The sequence below is a fragment of the Lacerta agilis genome, chromosome 16, assembly GCF_009819535.1.
Source record: "Lacerta agilis isolate rLacAgi1 chromosome 16, rLacAgi1.pri, whole genome shotgun sequence".
NCBI lineage: Eukaryota > Metazoa > Chordata > Lepidosauria > Squamata > Lacertidae > Lacerta > Lacerta agilis.
In genome coordinates, this window is record NC_046327.1 from 5,718,222 (window position 1) to 5,744,288 (window position 26,067).

A 26,067-nucleotide genomic window follows, 5' to 3' on the forward strand; every position below is an offset into this window, starting at 1 on the left:
CTCACCGTGGCATTCTGCACCCGCTGGAGTTTCTGGGTCAGCTTCAAGGGCAGCCCCGCGTAGAGTGAGTTACAATAATCAAGCTGGAGGTGACCGTCGCATGGATCACTGTGGCCAGATCAGGGTGAGAAAGGTAAGGGACCAACTGCTTAATACGCCGGAGATGGAAAAATGCCACCTTTGCTGTGGCTGCAACCTGCGCCTCCATAGAAAGGGAGGCGTCAAAGGTTACACCCAAACTCTTGACAGAAGGCGCTGGCACTGAGCCCCCGCAAGAGATGGGAGTTGCCCCCCCCAACCCCATGTCGTCCCGACCCAGCCAGAGGACCTCTGTCTTCGAAGGAACCCACGCAGCCATCCAGCCACAGCTTCCAAGCATCTGGTCAGTGTGTTTGGGGCCGAGTCAGGGCGGCCATCCATCAACAGAAAAGGCATCAACTAGGGCTAGGATACCCGTCACCCGACAATTGTTGTAGTCGTCCACAATCAGGGTCGATGCAAATTGTTAACCAAACAACAGCTGAAGGTTCTGCAGTTCTGGCATAAACTGGTAGCCTAAAACTGTTCTCTAGTCCTGTGACCAGTGCAGCTCTTTGTGACGCATTAGGGATCAAAGGACATGATTTGGGCTTGGGAGCTGGATCTTATCTGCAACAGAGAAAATTTCTATGTGCCGCTGAGGGCAAAGAGAAAATATTCTGAGCCTATTCTTCTTCATTGTAATTCCAGACTTATGTGAATACAACCCTGTATGAGAAGTTTACCTATGCAGGCATTGACTGTTCTGCTGAAGAAGCTGCTTGAGATGGAAAATCTTCAGTTATTTATCATTTTGAGCAACCTCGAAGGAAGGTGAAATGTGCTGATGTACAAAACTGCGTAGAACGCTTTCTGTACAATATCTTAGCTATATACACACTTTTTGAGTGAGTCCCGAATCAGTATGCTGTAGGAATGTGTATGTGTGTGTGTACATAGGTATGTTTGTGCGTTTATGTGTATTGTGTGCATGTGCACTATATATGTATCTATATAAATCTTTTGTCATACACTTTTTGGAAAGAGAAAGTGACTGAAATAAATACATTTTACATTTCATAGACTTATGTATTTTTTCCCTATAATGTTGGAATTTATTGCAAGCAATAAAGTCACACTGCATACTTAACCTCCACCAATCCTGTGAGCCACTGCAAGCAAAACACAAAACACGGTAGGAATGTAAGGGAGGCAATGATTTGTCATGTATATTTGTGGCGCAGTATGCAGTGTTCTTTCTGCACCCATCTTCTCAAATATTGTATATTTGCTTATTTTCTTATCAAATTTATATCATGTCCCTCCTCCTGGAGTCCAGCGTGGCACACACGAGCAAGAAAACACCATTTAAACTTCTAAAAACAGTTTAAAACTGCTTTAAAAGAATCATAGGTTATTTCAGGATTGGCTTTTAACAAACCTTCTAGCCAACAAATATATGGGGTGAACAGGAATGTTTTTAGATTATTCCTATAAGTTAACAAAAGAGACTTGCTCCGATCCAGCTTGGAAGATCCAGTGTTGCTCTCCTAGGCTCACCGGACTAACTAGAACTGGAACACGGACTTGACAGAAATTTCAGTAATGGACAGCCTTTGACTCTTTATATAAAAATTCCCACATTTCCACCGCTGCCTTTAATCTCTATTTGCAATTTAACTTACTTTGTTCCATAAGATTAACAAATAGATCAAAGCCATAAAGCAGTGACAGTGACAAATTGCTTACCAATGGCCACCTATGCAACTGCTAGAGAGATCTGCTAACCAAATGAACGGACTGCATAATTAACATTTGTTTCATTTATATCAGCTTTTTTTGAGTTTTTATTTCAGCAGACAGTGACAGCCAGAAAACAACTTTTTTGCTTAGGACACACAGAAGTTTCATAAAAGGAAAATAAGTACAGTATTCTTCATAAAAAGAAAGTAAGTACAGTATTTTTTTCCAATCTGCCAAAATTGGGAAATGTTCGCAGTTTACATTAACAATTCTGACTAGCACAAAGCTCCCATAATGAACTCTAATATTATATTGAACAAAATAGCATAATCCTGAATAACATTAACCCAAACTTCCAGCAAAACTAACTAGTGCATATACTTAATGCAGTACTCTTTTGAATTGGGGCAGAAAACTGTCTTTCACTAGGCAATGATGAAGGAAGGCTGTTGCTGCAAAGCATTAATATCTTCTGCCTTTAGTATCCTCTTTTACTTTCCAAAGCATAAGTTCCATACAAGCAGCTGCATCTTCACTACAGTCATGACCACCAACTAGAAAAAATAACATTCATGAATATGCATAGTATTTAAAAGATTAGAAAGTTGGCACTGAATATTTAACATTAATGGTTGCAGTAATAAACTCAAGTATTTGCATTTGTTTCCAAAATTACCCTATTAAAAGAGTAGTAAGTTCAAAAATTATCAGCAATCCAGTATCTCCTCAAAGCACATTCTTTCCCTCAAAGAATTCTGGGCACTATAGTTTGCTGTTTGGAGCTGTAACTCTGGGAGAGGTGTAAAGTACAGTGCCCATAATTATTTGAGGGAAAGAATGTGCAGCCAGATGGGTGGGGTATAAATAATAAAAGTATTATTGTTATTTCAAATGCGTACACAGCCTAACTGTATTGAGGGTGGATAATTAGTATAGAAAAAATGTCACAGTGTCACAGAAGAATCTTAATAGGTTTCAAGGTTTCAGATTTCAGTCACACTACAATATGATCTAGATCTGTCACAGAATAGGACCTATGTTCAACTAGATCAAAAGCTGCCAACGGGCAGCTGATACTGCTGGCACTTGAAGCAATCAGACACCTTCTATCCCTCCAAAATATTAGCTTTGTAAGGAAAAGCAAAGGAAAGTTTACAGATGCAAGGACACATTTTAATGCAACATCACTTTTGGATTTTTTGTATAAGCATTTGTATGCAAGACTATGCCCAAACATATAACAGAACAGCGGATCATTCACTATTTAGAACTTTATGTATGATTGGAGCCTGTCAGTTCATAAGAATTTGTTTCTGCAGCAAAATACCCTTCAGGCCCTAATACTGAAAAATAGCATAGCCCGTAAAACAAGGGCTAGACAGGCTTTGGATATCTTCCCTAGGGCTTCAAAAGGGGCAACTCAGAAGGTACAGATAGCCTTTGGCCCTCCCAATGTTGTGGGACTCACTCCCATCATTCATCATGCTGATTGAGCTAGAGAGAATTGTAGTACAACAGCATCTGGAGGGTCACAAGTTCCAGCACTGAAACCTGAAGAAAGGCTTTTTAACTCCTAATGACTCCAGCTTTACATCATAATGGCGCAACTGTAAAGTACATGTGTGATTATATGCATTGTTGTTGTTCAGTCGTTCAGTCGTGTCCGACTCTTCGTGACCCCATGGACCAGAGTACGCCAGGCACGCCTATCCTTCACTGCCTCTCGCAGTTTGGCCAAACTCATGTTAGTAGCTTCAAGAAGAGTGTCCAACCATCTCATCCTCTGTCGTCCCCTTCTCCTTGTGCCCTCCATCTTTCCCAACATCAGGGTCTTTTCTAGGGATTCTTCTCTTCTCATGAGGTGGCCAAAGTACTGGAGCCTCAACTTCAGGATCTGTCCTTCTAGTGAGTACTCAGGGCTGATTTCTTTGAGAATGGATAGGTTTGATCTTCTTGCAGTCCACGGGACTCTCAAGAGTCTCCTCCAGCACCATAATTCAAAAGCATCAATTCTACGGCGATCAGCCTTCTTTATGGTCCAGCTCTCACTTCCGTACATTACTACTGGGAAAACCAGTATGCATTAGTTTTCTGTAACTGTACCCCCACGAGACATAAAAAGACAACATGCATGTATAGGTGAATAACTCAATTCAAGAACATGTATCAATCATACAAAATGCATCCAATGTTTGGAGACCATCTATTTAGAACAGGTGAAGATGCTTTAATAGCATGACAGAGCTGCAGGTGAGCACTGCTTTATACAAACTAGACATGAAACCACAAATTGTTGTTGTTCAGTCGTTCAGCCGTGTCCGACTCTTCGTGACCCCATGGACCAGAGCACGCCAGGCACCACTATCCTCCACTACCTCCCGCAGTTTGGCCAAACTCATGCTAGTCGCTTCGAGAACACTGTCCAACCATCTCATCCTCTGTCGTCCCCTTCTCCTTGTGCCCTCCATCTTTCCCAACACCAGGGTCTTTTCTAGGGAGTCTTCTCTTCCCATGAGGGGGCCAAAGTACTGGAGCCTCAACTTCAGGATCTGTCCCTCCAGTGAGCACTGAGGGCTGATTTCTTTAAGGATGGATAAGTTTGATCTTTTTGCTGTCCATGGGACTCTCAAGAGTCTCCTCCAGCACCATAATTCAAAAGCATCAATTCTTCAGCGATCAGTCTTCTTTATGGTCCAGCTCTCACTTCCATACATTACTGGGAAAACCATAGCTTTAACTATACGGACCTTTGTCGGCAAGATGACGTCTCTGCTTTTTAAGATGCTGTCTAGGTTTGTATGGTGGGAATGCCAAAAAATAAAATCCTTCTGGAATGAAGTATTTGAACATTTAAAGAAGATCTTAAAAATAAATTTTGACAAAAAACCAGATTTATTTTTGATAGGATTAATCCCAGATGGTATACCCAAAAATAAAATAAATATACTATTATACGCAACAGCAGCAGCAAGATTGCTGATTGCTAAGAATTGGAAAGGGGGAAATTTACCAACCATAGCAGAATGGAGGGAAAAGCTCCTTGAATTTGTTGAAACAGCCAAAATCACAGCTAATATTAGAGGACGCACAAATAAAGATTTAATTAAAGATTGGGAAGGATTAAAAGAATACATGGAGAAATACTGTCCTAATTACGAAATCTTAACAGACTGAGTAGAGAGACCTGCACGGGAAAAGGAGGATTAAAAAATAGGTTACAAACAGATAGAAGATTATTATTATTATTATTGTTGCTGTTATTATTATTATTATTATTATCATTATTATTATTATTATTATGTTTGGGAAAGAACGCAACTGAATACGATAAGAGAAACTGGAATTGTAGACAGAGGATCACTCATGGGGGAGGGGAAGCAGGGGAGGAAGGGGAGGAGGGAGGGGGACTTCCGGCTGGCGACGCCATAGCGGGTGGTCGGGGCTGCTTCGGCTGCGAGGCGCCCGATCCATCCCGGGGGTTAGGAGCCCCGCAACCGCAAAGCGGGGCTCCGGTTGGGGTGCGGGAAGAGCGTCCCGCACCCTGGGCTCCCCGGCTGCGCCCACGGAGGCTCCGAACCCTTCCCTTGCCCCCCCTGTAAAGGGGGAGTGGGGGTGAAGGGACAACGGAGCCGGGCTTACGGGGATATGCCCCAACCGGGATGTAAATGCGGCGACAAAGCCCGCGGTGAGCGTCTTAGTTCTACCTTTGAAGAATGGAGCCAAAGGAACCCGGTGGTCGTGAGTAATTAATTTGACCAGAAACTGAGCTTTTGGAACGATCCGGGGGGAAGGAGAAAGGCAGCCTGCCTTCTTCCCTTCGAGTTAAAGAAGCTAACCAATTTGAGTAACTGCTGCTACAGAACTGTTTCAATGTACTTAAAATTGATACATGAGACTGGCAAACTTTTATTTTGGGAAGTAAATTAGTGGAAAATATCTCCATTTAAAGTTGCGGTATCTGCGCTCCAGTTTAGGAAAATGGCGACGAACAGAGAGGCAGGAGTAGAAATCTGATACCCACTTCCTCCCCCTCTACCAGTATGCTGGGCTTCGTCCTTGAACTGGTACTGAACTCTGGACTAACGGACGAACAGAGGCTCACTGCTTTGAAGGTGGAACTGCTGTACAGGAAAGTCAAAGTCTTGTGTGGGGGTCTGAAAGAGAACCAACTGCCCACAGAGGAGGCTATTATAACTTTTAATACTTTGGAAGAAAGTCTTGCCAAAGAGCTGAGAGGGTGTCTGGAAAGATGGAGAGAAATGAGTGAGCTACTTCGGAGAAGAAACTCGCCTTTTGGGGGTGGCAGTCCCAAGGCGACGGTAAGATTTGTTATATCCAGTCCCCGAGGTGTGAGCTCGGGGGCCAGGGACAGAGAATTATGGTTTTCACAAGAAGAAAAGGAATGTTACAAAGAACCGGAGAAGCTGAGAGACGACGAGATGGACATCCTGGAGCTCGTGGCAAGGAGAGTTTTGGACTGTGCCTGGATCTGTGGACGCTTGGAGAGGGAAGCTACAGGGAAATTCAGTGTTGATGCCACCAGGAGAAGAATAATGGACAGAGGGGGTGTGGGGTGAAACACTAAGTAAAATTTGAAGCAGCCTGTCATGGAATTTTGAAATCGGAGGGTGAATACTGTCAACAATCTTTTTGTTTTATTTTTTGTTTGAATATGAAAGGAGACATTTTGAGTTACTATGTTATTAGCAGCAGTTTAAAGGATAGAAGAGATAGATATGATATAAATGATTGGTGAAGATTTTAATGGAAGAAGAATTATGATGAGATATAACTATGATGATGCATTGTTAGTTAAATGTTGAATATATAATTGTGTGCAACTATATAATTGAATTTGAATTTCAGGAGAAATGGTTATAAAATAGATTAAGGATATGAACTCGAAGGAGAAAGGGCAGGGGAAGTCAATGGTCAAGATATGGAAATAGAAATTTTCTTTTTAAAGAAAAGATGCAACAAGAAAACTTGACACTGTTTGTATTTGTTTTATCAGTGTATTTGTTTTGTATTTGTTTAATTGTAGGTGTGGGTGTGGGTATATGCTGTTATAAGAAAAAGGTCAATAAATTCTTATAAAAAAAAAAAGGGGAGGAGGGAGGGGAATTTTGGATGGATAAATGCAATATTTTGCTTGATATTCTGTTATGGTTTTGCTTTGATTTGCTTCGAGCTTTTGAATTTGAATTTTGAAACAGAGATATATGTATATATTATTATTTGACAATAAAGTGAAAAAAAAAAAGATGCTGTCTAGGTTTCTCATTGCTTTCCTCCCAAGAAGCAGGCACCTTTTAATTTCGGCCCAAGAAAGTAAAATCTCTCACTGCCTCCATTTCTTCCCCTTCTATTTGCCAGGAGGTGATGGGACCAGTGGCCATGATCTTAGTTTTTTTGATGTTGAGCTTCAGACCATGTTTTGCGCTCTCCTTTTTCACCCTCATTAAAAGGTTCTTTAATTCCTCCTCACTTTCTGTCATCAAGGTTGTGTCATCAGCATATCTGAGGTTTTTGATATTTCTTCCGGCAATCTTAATTCCGGCTCTAATAGTACATATTCTCAATTACCCTCTGTGCATTCTTCCACTTTCTAGCTCAACTTACGAATCCTACAAGATGTTGATGTGTAATCCCATACATCTGTAGTCTTCATTTACATTTAAGATCTTAAAATCACCAAGGAAACCACCTAACTTACCCTCTGCTACGGCATGCCTCTGGCCAAGGTTAAAATATGTAGTATCTGTGTGATTAGTTTTAATGATACCTGGGGAAGGCACATGCCACTTGTTTCTTGAATTAAGGAAAAGAGGAGAGCTTGTGAACCTCTCCTAATACACAGCCCATACTTTTTAATTCTTGTGAACTTACAGCTGATTCTTAGATACACATGCTCATAACTTAAAAGCAGCAATTGAGATCTGACACCACAGGGAGAACTTTCATGTCATTCAATATCACCTCAGAGACAGTAATTTTCAATGCAGTCAGTACCCACACTCAAGCTTCCAGTAATCAAACAAGGCACATGACCAATCCAATCCTTATTTTGGTAATCCTGGATCAAACTGGAAAGTCTGAGTGACAACATAGGTATTGCTTGCTTCTTGGTTCTCCTCCATTAACTGTAAAATACACAGTCATTTTCACCAGGTCTTACCATCATCTTGAATAATTCTTTGGAGATAATCAGCCATGAGATTTCTAAGTGCTCTTTTATGAGGCAGGCCTAAACGATGAGGAAAAACTACTGATGTATCCACAATCTTATTATGAAACAGCTGGAAAAGAAACAAAGCTGGATGATTCAGTGACACTTCAAACTGGATTGTGTGTCGCCTCCCAAAATATTCTTGCGGTTAAAAAACATACTATCGCTTCAGTTAAAGCTTTTATAATCCTGGTACCATTTCACATTAACTTTTTCACATAGGGTAACAGCAATGCCACTGGGAAGTGGCGAAAAGGCTGTGGCTACCTTGTGGCACTATTCTGATGTCTCTCCAGTAGCATAGCATGCAATGGCTGGGAAGCCTTGGCCATTCTGAGGGCGAGAGGGCAAGGTACTCTCACAAGGGTTTGGATTTTGGCCCAATATGGGATTTGGAGACTAGATTTGGGGGAAGGCTATAAAAGGCCTCATACTACGCATCCTAGCCTCTTTCCCGGCTAGCAAGCTACAAAACCCATCCTCCCATTCTCTGTAACATGTTTACCATAGCAGTTCCTTCTCAGAGCATAGTTAAACTATGGAATTTGCTGCAACAATATACCGTGATGATGAGTAGCTTTGATTATTTTAAAAATTAGTCAAATTCATCAAATATACAGCCACTCATCAATGGCTATTACCCATGATGACTATATGCCTGCATGCCACCTCTAGGACTAGAGACAGTGTGGTTATGAATGTCAGTTGCTGGGGAACAACAAAGCCCACTTACCTCCGAATGGTGGCGAGTAGCAGTTGTGGTCTAGCACAGCAGTAGCGGTCTTGCGCTTCTCTTCCAGCTTCAGTGGGGCTGGAGGGGGTCAATTCCTCCTCCAGCTGCACAGTGTGCTCAAGACTCACTCACGGGCCTCCAGTCAATCATGAGTGATTACTGCGTGCAGCTTGGGAGCAGACCAGAGGGAAGATTTTCCCCTCTGGTCTGCTCCAAACATATAAAAGCCAGCCACGCCCAAGCTTCAGCCTCAGTTCTCTTCAGATTCCCTGCCTATCCTTTCTTGAGGGTAAGCAGGCAGGTCCTTATAGGGCACCTTGTTATGAAAGTTCTCGGGTAGTGATCTTTGGGGTCAGGGAAGAATTTGCCTACAAATTTAATTGGATTGGATCCTAAGTATAAGTGGCTGGTGGGTGGGCTCTGCAGTTTCAGGGTGCCCCTTAATGGGAGCCTGGGAGATGTACTTCTTGTTCAGACCTCCAGCTTGGGAGTTGATAGGACATAGCACTGCAAATGGTGGTCTTGGGGATTTCCCTGATTTGATGCATGTCATAGGGTGACCCTTAACCTTGATCAACTCTACCAATCATTAACCAGCAGTTGGGGTGGTCAATTTCAGGATACACAACTAGTGCCAAAACCTGCTGAAATCTGTAATCAATAAAGTTGTAGTTACAGGTGGGTAGCCGTGTTGGTCTGCCATAGTCAAAACAAAATCAAAAATTCTTTCTAGTAGCACCTTAGAGACCAACTGAGTTTGTTCCTGGTATGAGCTTTCGTGTGCATGCACACTTCTTCAGATACACTGAAACAGAAGTCACCAGATCCTTAAATATAGTGAGGGAGTGGGGAGGGGTATTGCTCAGAAGGGTGGTGGGAATGGGTGATCAGCTGATAGGTGTGGAAAACCTGTTGACGACTCTTAATGGCTGTAATTAGTCTTGCAGGGAAAGGCAAGTGGTGAGATGGCTAAAGATAGCTTTGTCATGTATAATGAGATAAGAATCCAATGTCTTTGTTCAGACCAGGTTTCTCCGTGGTTTTAAGTTTGGTGATTAGTTGTAATTCAGCCACTTCTCTTTCCAGTCTATTTCTGAAATTTCTTTGTATTAAGACAGCTACTTTGAGATCTTTTATAGAATGTCCTGGGAGATTGAAGTGTTGTGACTTCTTAAAATTCCAATACTGCTATCCTGTTTTATTGCAATTCATGTTAGATCTATCCCTCACCCACACCACACCAGTGAACCTGGACCCGCAAAGGAGAGAGTTGTCCTCATGTTCTGTCTCTGGGCTTCCCAGAGGCAGTGGGTTAATCACTGTGGGAAACAGAATGCTACACTAGATGGTATAAATCCAGCAGGGCACTTCTGTGTGCAGTATTAGACAGTACACTGAAGTTAAACCTTAACAAGTTTTAAGCAAAACATTTAAAATCATTTTAAATATATTGTCATTCTATATAATTTACCTTAAGAGCAAACAAATCACTCTCTAAACTGTGTCCAATTAAAATTGTGTCTGCATTAAACAAGTTTAACAATATTGCCTGCACATCCCGAATTGATGTTACAGTACTCTTCATGTCTTCTGCCGTCACTCCAGAAAACCTAAAGCAAATCAGTGTCAAGGGAAGTAAAACAATATGAATGTTCAATTAGAGTCAAAGGAGACATAGGGAGACATGAATATTTTAGAAATACCAGATTCACTTATCCCACAACTGATAGAACTGAATAATTTTTATTTTCCTTTTGGAATGAAAAATTTGGGGAAGGAATCAGACCATGTCAAAGTAATAACATTATCTGTCTATTATTTGTCTGAATCCTATTCTCTGCTGGTATTTTACACATATTTTACCTACACTTAATTATTACTTATAAAATTAAATACAGTATAAGAAGAAGAAGAAGAAGAAGAAGAAGAAGAAGAAGAAGAAGAAGAAGAAGAAGAAGAAGAAGTAACTCCAGAGCCCTGATGCACTTCTTATAGAAATACTACAGCAAAAAGCAGGGACACTATACAAGTAGCCCATGGGTTATACATCACTGACAGCATTTACATGCAATGCTAATCAAAAATCCTGTCTTAATGAGCCAAGTTATGCACAAGGACAGCCTCCTTCCCCCTTTTATGCACGCAGCTGATCATAGCTGGGTTTCAGCACTTAAACCATAGCTTATCATTTACATGTGAAGATTAGAATTATAAATTGTGGCTTCAAAACAACTGAAGATATTAAGCCAAACACAGTCTCATAACCTACCGGTAGCTTGATTTGATGCCATTTGCCATTACACTTAGGAAGCTATGATTTAAGGTATGCTTAATACCTTGGGTTGATTTGAAACAATTAATTGTACCTGGGTTCCCATGATTAAGCACTAAAACCTGGCTTGTTTGGCTGCTCACACAAAGGGAGGAGTGAAGCAAATGCAAAGGAGCTCTATTGCACTCACATGTAGCTCATAAAGAGTCTGACCTATTCTCAGGATTTCTGGTTTACTGTTGAGTGCAAACAGTTACTTATCTTCAAACATTTGATGTTTTGGTGTTTGAATAAGACACATACCTATTATTAAAATCTATTATTTCATTATCAGGCTTAACAAATGTGTCATAGATGACATGAAGTGAAGGATCGACTACTGTCACTCTGGAGAGTTCCAATCCACGTGTTGTATAACACTAGAAGAGAAATGTGTTAAATAGAATTTTTCATAATTAAGTTTAGTTCCTGATTATGTTCTGAATAAACTGAAATGAAAACTAATATAATTTTGATATGGTGGAGATAGGTGAACACATCTTTGCTACTTTGTAAACATGTTTTTTACATTGAAAATCATGGCAGTGCATGGTGTAGGTATATACTAGAAACTTTAAATTATAAAAGTAACACTTTTCTCTCAGGCATTTTTAGAAATTCCTGTCAGCTATTATGATAAAAGATGTTTTCAATTCATCAGTTACCTCTTAGTAAGCTACTTGATTACCCAAAAGATTATATTGTCAATTTACAATGGAAGTTCTATGTTAATCAAGTTTTATAAGTAATTTCTTACACTGAATGAAAAATACACATGTAGCTGCAAGTAAAAATGTGTGCTTGTTTTTGCTAAACGGTCCTATACAGTGGTGCCTCGCAAGACGAAAATAATTCGTTCTGCGAGTGCTGTCGTATAGCGAATTTTTCGTCTTGCGAAGCACCAACGGGAGAATAGCGGTTTGACGGAAAAAAATTTTTTGTCTTGCAAGGCAAGCCCACAGGAAAATTCGTCTTGCGAGGCAGCCTTCCGCTAGCGAATGCCTTTCGTCTAGTGAGTTTTTCGTCTAGCGAGGCAGTCGTCTAGCGGGGCACCACTGTATATCCTATACTCTTTCCAATACATCCTGCACTTTCTATATCTAGAGAAGGAATGAACAAAAACAAAAAGCCACTAATATCCAACCCCCAGAGAAGTATATTGCCAGGATTACATGTTTTATTTAATTTCAAAATATTTAAAAAGTTTTTAACCCATGCTTCATCATGTAGCAACACCAGGGTTAGATACAATCAGCGAAAAAAACCACAAAAATAATTCCCAGTTACAATTCAGGAGAGCAACAAAAGCCGGTGCATTTTATGAGGCAGTTTTTCCTTCTCAAGTCAGCCTGTCCTGTTTGATCTACATATCTCAACTGAAGAGAGTAGCATCGAGTGCCTTTTTTCAGCTGGAACTCAGTTCCAGCACCTCTCAGGAGGGCGCCATTGGCATTCTAAGAGAATAAGTGAGGCATTCAGGGTGAGTTCCGGCACCTCTTTTTCTAGAAAAATAGCACAGGCAACACCTGTCCTTAAGGTATACTGTCAGGAAAACACAATTGCACTTTAAATTGCAATTTTTAAAAGGATCCTAACTTAGCATACCATTTCACAATCTAACGCAAATACGCCACGATTTCCATCAAGTGGAGGTGGTTTGATGAAAGTCTTCACAAAGCCATCAATATTTTCTTTTCTGCCATCATGAACATGGAGCTACAAAGCACCAAGGAATATTCAAATTAGTCTGAGAAGTGACATATTTTCAGTAACTTTTAATTAAGTAACCATACTACTTCCAACTTCCCTTTTCTGGAATTTCACCTTAGAAATTTACTAAGTATCTTTTGGAAGTTTATACACTATTTTGTCAGGCACTTGAATATTGGTTGATGTTAAAGAATATGAAGTTGAAATCCTCAGCATTCATTATCTGTCTTTTAAATGCTACTTCTTCATGCATTTCAAATGTTCATTCCCCCCACACAGTAACCAAGATGAGGGAAGCAAAAAAATTAAATAGAAGACCACAATCTAAACCTTAATTCAGAAAGCAAAACAATTAGAGCATCTGCCACTGTTAATCAAGATACAGCTTGTTTTAATATCAGGACCAAGTACCAGAAAGTGTAAATTAAAGTGTCCCATAGCATGTTCAACACTAATTTATTATTTATCTGCTTTTCTCTCACAAATTTAGATTTAAGGAAATGAGGACAGGCTTGAGCCCCAACCCTTTTTTAGAACCAGTCCCATCTTGTTTTCTAGCATATTATGCTATCACGAGAACAGAATTCCCAAAAACAAATTAAAAATCTACCCCTATTCTCATCTCCCTTTTAGGAACTTCAGAAATGCATACATTTTTAACATGTCTGTCTCTCTGCCAAAGACTACACTTACACCAATATTCAGTTCAGGAAACTGCTTCTAGGGCCAAGAATAAATACAGAGCACACACTACACTAGGGCAGCCCAACTTTTCATACCAAGTTGGTGGCCAGAGTACTTTAACATGGAACCTGCAGGTGGCACACTGCCGGGGGGGGGGGGAGCGCAAGGCCAACATTTGACACCCACCTCCTTCCCAAAGCTGGGAAAGCACTAACTGGGCTTTGGGAAGCAGGCGGGACGACTCTAGGACCTGTCAGAGCCTCCTTCTCAAAGCCCAGAGCCTCAGTTACCCAGCTTTGGGGAGGAAGTGGCAGGGCTGCAGCGTGGGGGGGGGGTGTCAAATGTTGCCAAGGGCCACCAAAAAAGACATCAAGAGCTCCATGTGGTCCTTGAGCTGCACATTGAACCACCTTGCTCTACACAAAAGAGGAGGGTTGGAGCTTCTTGGAAAGAATCTTGCTCACCTATTTTGCTCTAGTTCTGCTAAGATAACAAGTCTAACTGAACAGCTGTATCTGGAATTCAAGAGGAGATTTTAAAACACTTTGTCTTTCATGCTCGACCCCTGTCAATCCCTCTCTATGTAGACAGCCAATCAGTGGCTATAGGCAGGTTGCTGCAAGCAAAAGCTAAAACAAAATCCTGAGAAATATATATGCTGTGAAAAGTTTGAGAACAGCAACTGGAGAGTACTCTCACCTTTGCAACCTGGCATCCAGGAGATCCTACCACTCCTTCACAACAACTGTAACGTGTTTCCAAACCACCCGGAACTGTTACAGGATAAATAATAGGAAGATGAGTAATTTCAAATCGATTCTTATCCTAAAAATTAAAATTTTGATCAGTTGTACTGTGAACCAACAGTTATCTTCTTACACTAACTTGGTTCACACGTCACAGTCAAATAATTAAACAATGGTTTAATGTGAACAAATATGCACACTGCTGAAATCACAAACATTTTTTCCTTTCACTGCTGTCAGGAAACGTACCATAGTCTGCCTGCCTTGTCATGTAGTTCAACCCTAGGCTCATTGTTAGTTTCCCCTAAACAAAACACAAGCAGAAGCCAAGAACAAAACCTTGGTTTTGGATCATGATTTGTTTGGAGAAAGAAACTACAACCCCAGGTTTTGACAACACAACAGTCTGTTTCCTGGCAGCAGTAATACCAAGGGATACGTGAAGCGCCCATAATTTTAGCAGCATACACCAATACACTTTTCATTCACATTAAACCAGAATTTATTTTAAATATGCAAACTCGGACACTATGGGAGCAGCTCTGCTTAAAAAAAAATCAGTTTAACAAAACCAAGTTGAATTCCTAGGATCAAATATACATGCACTGAAGAAAGGGATACTGAATTGGATTTCTAACTATCCAAAGAAATTATAGTTTTATCACAAATGTGTCAGTTTCTCTCAAGATTGTAGCTATACCGAGAATATGAAACAACAACCTTATCACCCTTCATGTATTTTACTAAAAAGAGCAGGAAAATGGAGGTGAGGTACTGTACAAAGTCAAGCATAAATAGCTGAATATATTAGTTTTAACTACACTACCTACATGGGCTCTTTTGGGGGTGGTGACAGTCCTGGCATGCTAAACCACCATTTAGGAAAGTTGGAACAAGCATCAGACCTGCATGTTCCTCCCTCAGATGCCAACTTTGGTTTAATTTAATCACCATCACAGCATCACTTTTGTTAGATCTGAAATGGGGCACTGTGTTTTAATGTTGGTTTACTAAGCATAATATTTAAAACCAATTCCAGTTTAAGATCCTTGCTACTAAAATACTAAGTCACAATTCTCTGTATTGTTATATATTGAAACGAGCATGAAAAACCATGTGTGACAGGAAGTGGTGAGAAGAACACAGATCCAATGTTTGTTCCTTGCTTAAGAACACTACACCACAAATTAGTGCAAAGTCTGTATCTAATGGTAAGTGATTGGCGGCTGAATAAGGAAAAATCCAAGCAAAACTGTTTTTAATCCCTTCATTGTTAATCAAAATTTAACTTGCTTCAGTGGCCAGTAGGAAGCCTCTTTGCCGCCCGGGACGGTGGTGCGGAGGCATCCCCCTGGGGGCGGGCTGTCACGGCGCATGCGTTGTGATGCCACGACGCGTTGGATGCACTGCCCATGCCCAGAATTTCCAGGCATGTGTAGTGGATCCGGCTGGCGCTGCTGCGAGCCGGTGAGCGAGTGGTGGGTTGGGCAGCCCCATGACCCGCCGCTTGCTCACCAGCTCACCGCAGGAGCAGCAGTGCCAGCCAGATGCATCCAGGCCGGCGAGCGAGCAGCGGCTCATGGGGCTGCCCCATCCAGACGGGGTGCTGGGGGAGGGGCTGGGGATTGCCACCCCCCTCCCCTGGAACCCGGGGCGGAGCACCCCCTATGCCCCGCCCTTCCTACGCCACTGGCCATTACCTCAGTAGTCTCAAACTCACCGGCATGTCCAGTCTATGTCTGGGGAGACAGGAGTTTATTCTTACCTTTATGCCTTAATACTCTACCAGAATGGTAGCTGCATTCTTCTTTCCGAACATGTCTTCCTGATGAATTTACAGTATATATTTCTCCGCATCGACAACAAATTCTTCTGGAAGCTGTAACCAGTAACAAAATCCAGTAGTAAGCCAGAATTGAGACCTGCAAGATGTTCATCTGCACTTACCCCCATAAACCATTTTAATCATCACAGACAACTCCAAGAAATCTAATGGATTTGGTTCTCATTCACATTACTAGGCAGCGGAATTGCTAATACTAGTGTAATTACAGATCAAAATAGTAAAGCTTTGGTAGGAGTAATTCAGATATATTCCAATTATGCATGGAACAGATGGATAATCATCCAAACAATATTAATTAAATTGTTAAATTATGATAGTTCAAGAGCAGAAAAAATATAGTTATCCTTCAAGCTTTATTAACCAGGATGACTTGATTCACAGTACTGGCAATGAGTGACACTTATAAGCATTTCATTGTAGCACATTGTGGATGAAATCTTATGTTGGAAGGCATTTTTTGAATACAGGAAGATTTTTCTGATGGGTTTTGATTTTTCATTCCATTCTCACTTACTCACAGTCAGATAAAGCTGCTTTTATGGTGCCACTGCATAGTACAGCACTGCCAGGTTTCTCAGGATTTGGTTCAGGGAAGCCATTTTCCTTCAACTGTTCATCAGTCAAAGCATAGTCTTTTAGAAGTTTATAGAGAGTAATTCCTGTAAAATCTTAATCACCCCAACAAAACAATTAAAAAACTCTGAAGAGCTGTCATTCAGACATTATAATGGTCAGAATTATTTTCAGATTCAATTTATAGGTACGATAGTCAGTAGCAGATAGTTTTTCTTTGGTTAACTTTATATATGCTGTGAAACTTTACAAATTCATCCTAAATATATGCCATTTGTCATAGCATTTATTAAATTTATATATAACCCTTCATTCAAAGATCTCAGCACAGTTCACAGCATAAAATTACAAAAAAGAAAAATACATAATAAAGACAAGAATAAAAACATTTTGAAAGCACTGAATTTTTTTCATTACTTTTCATTTTCATTTTAAGCAAGTAATCAAAGAGTATCAAAATTAGAAAAAGTAGCTTTTATATTATAAGTACTTCACTCGTGAAATAATTTTAATACTTTGTGCCAATTTTTCAAAAGACAGTAATAGTTTTATTTTACCATTTTTTTCTTCTTTTCTAAAGCCAGTTGAAGTAGTGTGTTTATTGTCTGAGGGCTGGCCTATACGAAATAAAATCACAGATTTCTCACATTGTTAATGTGAACTTATTTCTACAAACAAACATTATATGTAATTTAAATGTATTTAAAGAGAAATAAAATTGGTCCATTGTAACTACCAGTTTTCCCTTCCCACATCATTGGAACTTACCATCTGATGGCACACTGCTATGATCCCTCAATTTTTTAAGCTTGTTCACAGCTATGTTCAAGTATATCTTTTTACTACCACAACGGTCATATATTGCTTTTTCTTCTATCAATGCCTACATTAAAAAGAAAAGTGTGCATGACACATACTGTAAATTGCACATCTAACCTGTACTCCCCCCATGGAACAGAGTATATAATGGGGAAGAGCATCCAAGCAGAATAAATAATAATAATAATAATAATAATAATAATAATAAGCTGCCCTTCTGACTGGGTTGCCTCAGCCACTCTGAGCAGCTCCCAACAGAGTATTAAAAACACGATAAAACATCAAACATTAAAAACTTCCCTAAACAGGGCTGCCTTTGGATATCTTTTAGTGTTTTTATACGTAAGCGACTTAAGTCCCATCAGGGAAAAAGGCAGGATATCAATAAATATGTATTATTTATATCCTGCCTTAGAAGACCTGAACATAAGACGCACCGTTTTTAGAGGAGGAAAGGGGGAAAGCCCTGTTTTTTTGAGGATCAGTTCAAAGTGGTGCAGCTTTTTTTGCAAAGGGAAAAGCCCTGTTTTTTTGAGGATCAGCTGAAAGTGGTGCAGCTTTTTTTTTTGCAAAGGGAAAAGCTCTGCTTTTTTGAGGATCAGCTGAAAGTGGTGCAGCTTCTTTTTCAAAGAGGAAAAGCCCAGTTTTTATGGGGTTTAACTCACAGTTCTGCAGCTTCTAGTCCTACAGCCATTTCTAGTTTCCAGACAGATAATCTCATCAGCCAGTCACATGTCGCTGGGGAAACAAACAGCCTCCCTCTGCATTCAACAATGGAGGCCTGGGCAAGGGGGCGGGGCTGGAAAGGGAGTCTTATCTCTCTCCCAATCACTTGCTGAACAGCTGTTCAGTGGCTTCCTTTCAACCCCCCCTTCTCTCTTTGTAAAAAACAGAGCACAATCTGCTTTTGGCCCCTAGGCAATTCGGCTCCAGGGACCATGCATTCGCTCCATAAGACGCACAGACACTTCCTCTTACTTTTTAGGAGGAAAAAAGTGAGTCTTCTGGAGCAAAAAATAGGGTAGAAAGTGGCATTTAAAGTTCAGTGGCCACAACTCAAGAGATCCATTTCATTTTAATGTTTTCATTCCCTCCATCACAAACTGCTTTTAAAGGTCTTCTGGTTTTCATCAGTGGCTTTCTGTGTGGCACTGCTGTGTGTGCTTGCATGCAGTTTGAGAAACAAGTCCAACACTCCACTATGTTCTATAAATAGTCCTATAGTTTTGCACTGCATTGTTTATCTGTGATGGTCTCACAACAGATTCAGAGATAAGTACAATCACCATATCCGCTTCAATTTAAATTCAGAATTTATTTTAAATCAGATTCTTTTTTGAAATCAATTATTTTCATTCAAGAAGATTGTGTTAGTTGATTTCCTGGTATCTCCAATTTAGGTTTCTTTTGTTAAATATGCAGTAACAATTTAATAATATATGATGAGTGTTGTATTCTTAGCCTTTTTATTACTAAGGAATGTTTATTTTTCAAATACTGTTTGGAAATAGGAATATTGTTGGGTGACAAATACATTTAGTAAAGTAATTAAATATTAAGAATGAACTTTTACTTTTTAGGAAAAATCCACAATGAATACAGAAAGTCCCTATCACTTTTGCCCATAAAAAAGGAAGATCTTCTAAATTTGCCCAGTCAGACAAATAGGTTAATAGAAAAGAATGGAAGCATCTGTAATCAAAGGAATTATTACCAGATTAAACCTTCAGCCAATGGCAATTTTCAAAGAGCTTATTAATATACCACATTGGCCCAAATATAAGCCACACCTTTAAAATTGGAGAGGGAAAAAGAAAAAATACACAAATATAAGCCACTCCATTTCTCGCTGCTGCTGGCTGCATACTGGGGGACGGACAGACGGACATGCTGTGTTGCCGCTGGCCTTTCCCCTTCCTCCCCTGACTTCGGGGAGAGGATGGAGGAATATGCGCGGGGCGGGTGCCAATTTGCCGTGCTCCTGGCGCTGTTTGCCCCACACTCCTGGCTGCATATCGTCAAGTCACGAATATAATTTTCCACGGTTGGAATTTGGGGGGAAAGTGAGGCTTATATTCAGACCAATATGGTACCATTAACACTGCAAACGTATGTATGTTCACCTAGAAACAAGTCCCATTATGGTCAAAGAGACTTTCACCCCAGTAAAAAGGTTTAGGATTGCATACTGCAGTACACTGCAGGCTTCATTTGGAGCAAAAGTCCAACCAAAATAAATGGAATTTACTCCTGAGTATACACACAGGATCACACTGTATGTTATGTTTGTAACAAAGCACTCAGCATTTATTTCACATATCCACAATTCATATAACTGTCATAAAAAGGAAATTAGATTGGTTTTTAAAACTACTGCAGACCTTATCCAAAGCTTCATTGACTGTTGCACAAACTTTCAAGAATTCTTCAAAAAAAAAATTGACATATCGTTGCCTTGTGTCATGTGGTACTTTGGATCCCAGCTCGGCAATTACAGGAGGCCTTCTCTGACTTGATGCCTGAAATGTTAACTTATATTTAACTTACTTTGTGCATGAATTAAAATAACACAAACCATACGTTCCTAAACTTACTGAAAGGTATTGTTTTGGGTAAAATAAAAGGATTCTAAATCACTGAAAAGACTTCTGAACAAATACCTTATTATAGCTACAAACTCTTCTCCCTCAAATCCTATCCCCAAAATTGCAAGAGTATGGCAAAGTCAGAATATTTTTCAACAGAAAACTATATCTCTAAATATACTGTATTGTGGTTGTTTGTTAACACTTTAAATCCCATTGGCTGCATTCCCTCTTTGCCAGCCCATCAAGGTCAGTGGGGCCAAAAATGAGTCCTGGCCTACTCTCAAACACATGCAAACATGGACATCATGGACAAACACACACACACACACACACTGACCTGACTCAAATTCGAATGAATCATAGTTAAAATAAGCACTGTTTACTATTGGGTCACAGCACACAGGAATGGAGGATTATCCCTACACAGATGAAACAACCTACATACCAAAAATGTTCATACTAGAATTAGGCTTGAACCATAGCTGTCAACTTTTCCCTTTTTTAAATGGAAAATCCCTTATTCCGAATAGGATTCCTCGCAAGAAAAGGGAAAAGTTGACAGCTATGGCTTGAACACAGTCTTCAGTTTATGTCAAAGTCTAAACAACACATTGCAGTGAAGAGAAGGGGCTGTGGACTGGATGGGAAGGCCCTATTGGTCACCTTCAACCTACAAACCACCTCTGCTTTACTGATTTTTAAATTTAAAAAATATTAGAACATCACCATTTCAAACTAGATTTGTATGGCACCTTATGCACTGGTTTCCCATATGTCCCCCAATAACTTCTTAATAAATTTGACTATAAACCCAGAAGCCTTTTACTCTAATTTAACACAAAGGAAAATATTAAATACCTTAATTGGCATGGGAGTATTTTTTTTTACAGGATAATTGGGAAGTCTACATGGCACTGATGTCAATGCATTTCCAGGAAGTAGTACATTCACTTGGCCAGTGCTTGTTCCTACAGGCTGAACTTCAAACACATTTAAACAAACTGAAATAGACAAGAATTGTGTAGTTTTAAAGCTCTGTTTGTAAATGCACTTCGCATAGCCAAACTATCTTCTTAAACTTTATCTGGAAGCTGAAAGATTACAGTAAATGCCAGAGTGACCATTAAGGCAGTCACATGGGATGAACAGCTGTTGTTTGGTGACCATTCCATGCCACAGGTATAACAGACAATGCGACTTGTCATGTGATCACCTGAGCTTGCTGAAGGTTTCCATGCTGCTGGTTGATAATACCAGCCTTCCAACAGCTTGCTGAACATGTGTACTGGCAATTATTTTACATATAACAGCAATTACATAAAGCAATATATCCCAAAACCATCCCTTACACATCACTAATTCTATCAGAGACACTAGAAAGAAAGAAAAAACACAATCCACTTCTGCTTTGGAGAAAACAGGTATTGCAATCACAATGGCTGTGATACAGGCTGTGTACAATGTAGCCTTTGAAATGCACAAGTGTCATTTTTCCACAGTGCACTTTTGTACAGCGGTTACCAATTGTGCACACCTTCTTGCAATCACCTCATTTAAAGTCACAGATACCATCTGGATTGTCCATACACACAGGTGGGCATGTTTTCATATAGTGTGCAACAGTGTTCTATTCCCCTTCCCCTTCATGGCTAGGGATGATGCGAATTGTTGAAAACATCTGGCGGACACGACATTTGTCTCTCACAGATTCTAAGCTATCAATACATGGACCAATGGCTATATTTTGATGAAACCTGATCTGAATCAGAAGCCTAAGAACAATCAACTACTCATTCTCTACATACCCTGCTGTTGGTTTCTTGGTCTGGGGGACTGGGAAGCAGAATTAAAGCTAAATTTTATGAGATCTTGTTTTAACTCACACAAACCATCATATGAAACTCAATGAATATCAAAAGTGAAATATACTACTTAGTCATACCTATGGGGCCCATGCTTTGAATCTGAGTAGCTGGTATTACAGATGCAGTTCTCTTTGGGCCGCAAGTTGCAGCAACAAAAGCTTGACCACTTTTAACAGCAGTTGTTATTTGTGTTGCTTGTTGCTGTGCTTGCAGTATTCTGGAATGACAAGTCCGCTGTGGAAGAGGTGCTTTTAAAGGCACAATTACTGGTATTTCTTTAGTCATATTAACCTGGTGAGTATTGAAAAACGAAAAATTTCAAAATTCAGTAAGTGCAACACTGTATTTACTACCCTAAATTACAGTTACACCCCAAGACTGTAAAGCAGTATTTCCATCTCTTCATAAAGATAAATGGTCAAACAGTTGGGTCACTATTTCAGTTACTATCAATACCATTCTGTTGAAAGTAGAGCACCTTGCATCAGAAAACGGTTTGTCCATTAGCAATTTGGACTTGTTCACCAATATATCATTTGATATTTTGTCACTTGGCATCTTAGTGTTTGGTGGCTCTTAACATTAAGGTGATATGCAAATTGTATCTACAATCTATTGATGAAACAAACGCAAATTAAGTCAACATTTGAAATCGTAGTAATGAGAGGAAAATGCAAGACTTAGAACCTCCCTGACAGGTTTCACATGCTTTAAGAAGACAAAGTGTTAGTATCTCATTTAAGATATTAAGAACCATTTCCCACACCATGGGCTGCATCTAATGATACTCCTACTCACAGTAGACCCATTGAAATTAATTAACATGACTAAGTTAGGTCCGTTAATTTCAATAGGTTGACACCTCTTATTTGCTATTAACCTATATCCGTGTTTACATAATGAAATACTAGCAAATATTCCCCCAAACTGCTAGATTGAAACTCACATCAAATTTTGCAGTGTGTGCAATTCTTCTCTTCTGTCCAGGAAGCATACTTGTCTTCAAATCTGAGTCTACGTCTCTTAGCACTGCAAGGGCCTGCTTTTTTTTAAAGAAAGGAAAATAGCCATACACTAACTATCAAGGTTGTTGTTTCTAAAGTGTAAAATTACAACAAATTATGGTTTGTTTTCATGATACTGCAGTTGTCTAATGAACTCTGGCTTTCTGAAACTTAAAAAAGACACTTTCAGAAGATGGAAATCCATAGGCAATCTTTAATATTACAAAAGCCCTTCATTTAACAAAAATGTACTACTGTACTTGTTTTCTAGCTATTAGCTGGAATTTTATCATCTGTTAATTCCAGATTCTCATCAAGTGAATATGCACTTACCGGTATACACCAAATAAAAGTGTTGAATGGTTAGAAAAACAGATTAAATAGAAAACACTTTATACCTTCCTCCTAGTAAAGGCAGACACAAACAGAGAAAAGCAAAAGTACCTGCTTTGCTAATCTTTCCTTTTGTGCTTCATGTTCAACAAATTCATTGAAAATTCTCCGACATTCTTCCATGGTATCATCTGATTCAGAAAGTTCATTATCCTCTTCAACGTCATCTTCAGAAGAGTCTAATACTATTATCTCATTTTCTTTGGCATCCATTTTCATAGTTTTATCAGTACAATTTCTGCCAGTTTTTTCAAGAAATGTGTCCTCATTCACTGGAACAGTAACACAGCTTCGTGTAATAGGCAATGCATTGCTTTTTCCATGCAGCTGAATACTCCATTTCCCAAAAGGTACTGGATCGTTTTTAGAGCTTTCTTGTAGTGCTGCAACTCTATCTTTTGTACTGCCTCTAGAATATAGGTTAGTCTGAGTTTTGTTTTTCAGCAAAGTTTTATGACTACTAACCTCCTCAGTCATATTGCATGCTTTAACAGAAATAACATTCATTGACTCTTCCTTCAAGATTTCTTTGTTCATTTCAAACTTCATCTGAGATACATTATTGCCTTTAGTAGCAGGGTAATATTTTGTCCGAAGTTTGTTTCCTACATTCAAAGTACTCGCTTTGACATCAGCTAAGTAAGCACTTTCTGCTGCTGAAATTTTTATTTTACTTTTATTTCCATCACTTTGATTAACACTATGCAGGCCAACAGTGATGACGTCTGATCTTTCTCCCTCTAAATTTTTCAAAATATCTGATGTTCCAGAGTTTTGAAGTGTTTCTAAATTAGCTCCAAAACTAATCTCATTTACTTCCCTATTCCACTTTTTATAGGTGTTGCTTATCCTTGGTTTCTTTGATACATTCACTGGTGGGGCATCTATTATAAGCACATCATCATCTGATTCATGGAGTTTTATTGGTGAAGAACTTACTGATCTCTTCCTTGGGGATCTGAATCTATTTTCACCCGGAAAGGTTTTTATAGATGCTTCTAAATCTCTACAATGAGATATTTTTAAAGGTTTAGAGTAGTGTGTGTCATTTTTATCTACGTCCTTCAAAGAAGACCCGAGACCTGCAGAATAATTGAGTAATGGGTCATATTCAAGATCAGTAGATGGACAGCTATGGTCAAGAATATATTTACTGGACCTTTTAGATTCCTTTGAGATTGAAATGGCATTATTTTTTACTTCTACGGGACTATTACAGGCACCGCCTTCATAAGAAAAAGATTTATTTCCTTTGTTTTGATTTGTTGCAAGAATCACATTATTTTTGAAATCTTGCACCCAGTCATAACACAATAGTTTCTTCTGCTCTTCAACTTCAGTCTTGACTGATTGAATTGCTTTGTTGATCATTTCTAATTCTTGGATTTTTTTATCAAGACCTGTTGATTAGAAGAAAGTTTTATAAATACCATAGCCTTAAGTTATACACAAATATTTCAATTATATGCAAACAGAGCATTAAAGAATAAAATTACAGAACTTAGCCGGAACTCTTAGTTCTTTCATCAACTACCGGTATTTTTAAAGGGCATTGGAATACTGGTACTTTATTGCTTTAAAGTGACACACCACGATACAAAACCGAGCACATCTAAACCATGTGCGTTTTTTCTAAAAATTACTCATGGAAGACATTGTGAAGGAGCCAAAGTGAATTCATTTTAGGGGTGCCTAAAAAAACCATATTCCAAATCACATGAAAAATGCCATGGCAACACATTTTAAAACAGAAACATAGAAATAAGAACTATTGAAAAAGATACAAAGACTATTAACACACCAGGGCCGGATTTAGGTTTGATGAGGCCCTAAGCTACTGAATGTAATTTATATGTCCAGCTGTCCTTTGCCAACAACACATTGTTGTTGTTTTTTGTGCTAAATATATGCTATATGGTAATTTATGTTCCTGTAAGTATCCAAAGCCCTTTGCACATGCAGAATGTAGGCACCCTATATATAGAAATGAGCAATCCAGTGATATTTTAGGGAGCAGGCTAGCAGGGCGGCTTGACTTACATCATAGCAGCCTACACAACACAAAACACTTTGTAAGTTTTGTTTTTTATCCTATATTTTAGAAATGTACATCCAGTTTTTCCCCCTTTTAATTTTTGGGGGGGTCCTATTTAGCTTGTTTAGCTTACACCTAAATCCCGCACTGCACAACACAGATGCGGGTAATTAAAAAGGTCCTATTTTTCCATCTCATTTCTCTGAATGAGACACAAAGCAAGGAATATCACTTTTTAAAAGCGCAGGTTGGGATGAATATTTTATCTGGCTCATGGGTAAGAGGCACCAGTTCGGGGAAACCTTTGTGGGGAAAGGCGGGTGTGAAGGACGACGGAGACGGAGATGGCGGCGACGTTAAGTAAAACGCGCGTTTAAGGCCCGCCGTCCACACGCGCCAGCAGCTGCTCCCTCCCCTCACCCAGCGCGGAAGACTGAGGGACCGGCGGCTCCCCTTGAAGGCGGCGACGGCGCCAAAGGGCCTCGTGTCTGTACTGGCAGTGGGGCCGCCGGCACCCGCGGGCGTCGAAGGGGCAAGGGAGGCTCCTGAAGTAACCCGCCGAAGGGAGCATCCCGCCTTTTTCCCGCCTCCCCCACGCCGGAGAAAAGGCGCGCAACGCTCCCGGCGGAAGGCTCGGTCACGCGGCGAAAACCGTTGGAGGTGGGAGGGGCGAGGCCACGCGCCGCTGCTACTGAAGCCCCGCCCCCTCGCTTGCTTGCTGCTCCTCCCACCCTCATTCTGCAAAGGCGCCTCCTTATATTTAAATAGGG

At 39.9% G+C, this 26,067-nt stretch overlaps 2 protein-coding genes across 2 annotated transcripts in view; one reads left to right on the forward strand and one right to left on the reverse strand.

Moving 5' to 3' along the window:
• Positions 1-1,100, forward strand: part of TEK (TEK receptor tyrosine kinase) — a 54,383-nt gene extending 53,283 nt beyond the window's left edge. Inside the window, exon 23 of the mRNA XM_033173312.1 lies at positions 730-1,100. Coding sequence (XP_033029203.1) covers positions 730-804 — 75 coding nt within the window. The 3' untranslated portion in view covers positions 805-1,100. The remainder of the gene's footprint in view (positions 1-729) is intronic.
• Positions 1,101-2,168: 1,068 nt separating this feature from the next.
• On the reverse strand, positions 2,169-25,868 carry LOC117061093 (RNA exonuclease 1 homolog). The gene is made up of 16 exons (XM_033173775.1): positions 25,718-25,868; positions 23,314-24,662; positions 22,812-22,907; positions 21,943-22,156; positions 20,859-21,001; positions 19,794-19,931; positions 17,362-17,476; positions 17,151-17,210; positions 16,539-16,688; positions 15,940-16,053; positions 14,128-14,201; positions 12,640-12,750; positions 11,299-11,414; positions 10,195-10,333; positions 7,940-8,060; positions 2,169-2,315 (listed from the first exon to the last, which is right to left on the reverse strand). The coding sequence occupies exons 1-16, from the start codon at positions 25,866-25,868 to the stop codon at positions 2,224-2,226; spliced, it is 3,183 nt and encodes a 1,060-aa protein (XP_033029666.1). The 3' UTR covers positions 2,169-2,223.
• Between the last annotated feature and the right edge of the window lie 199 nt (positions 25,869-26,067).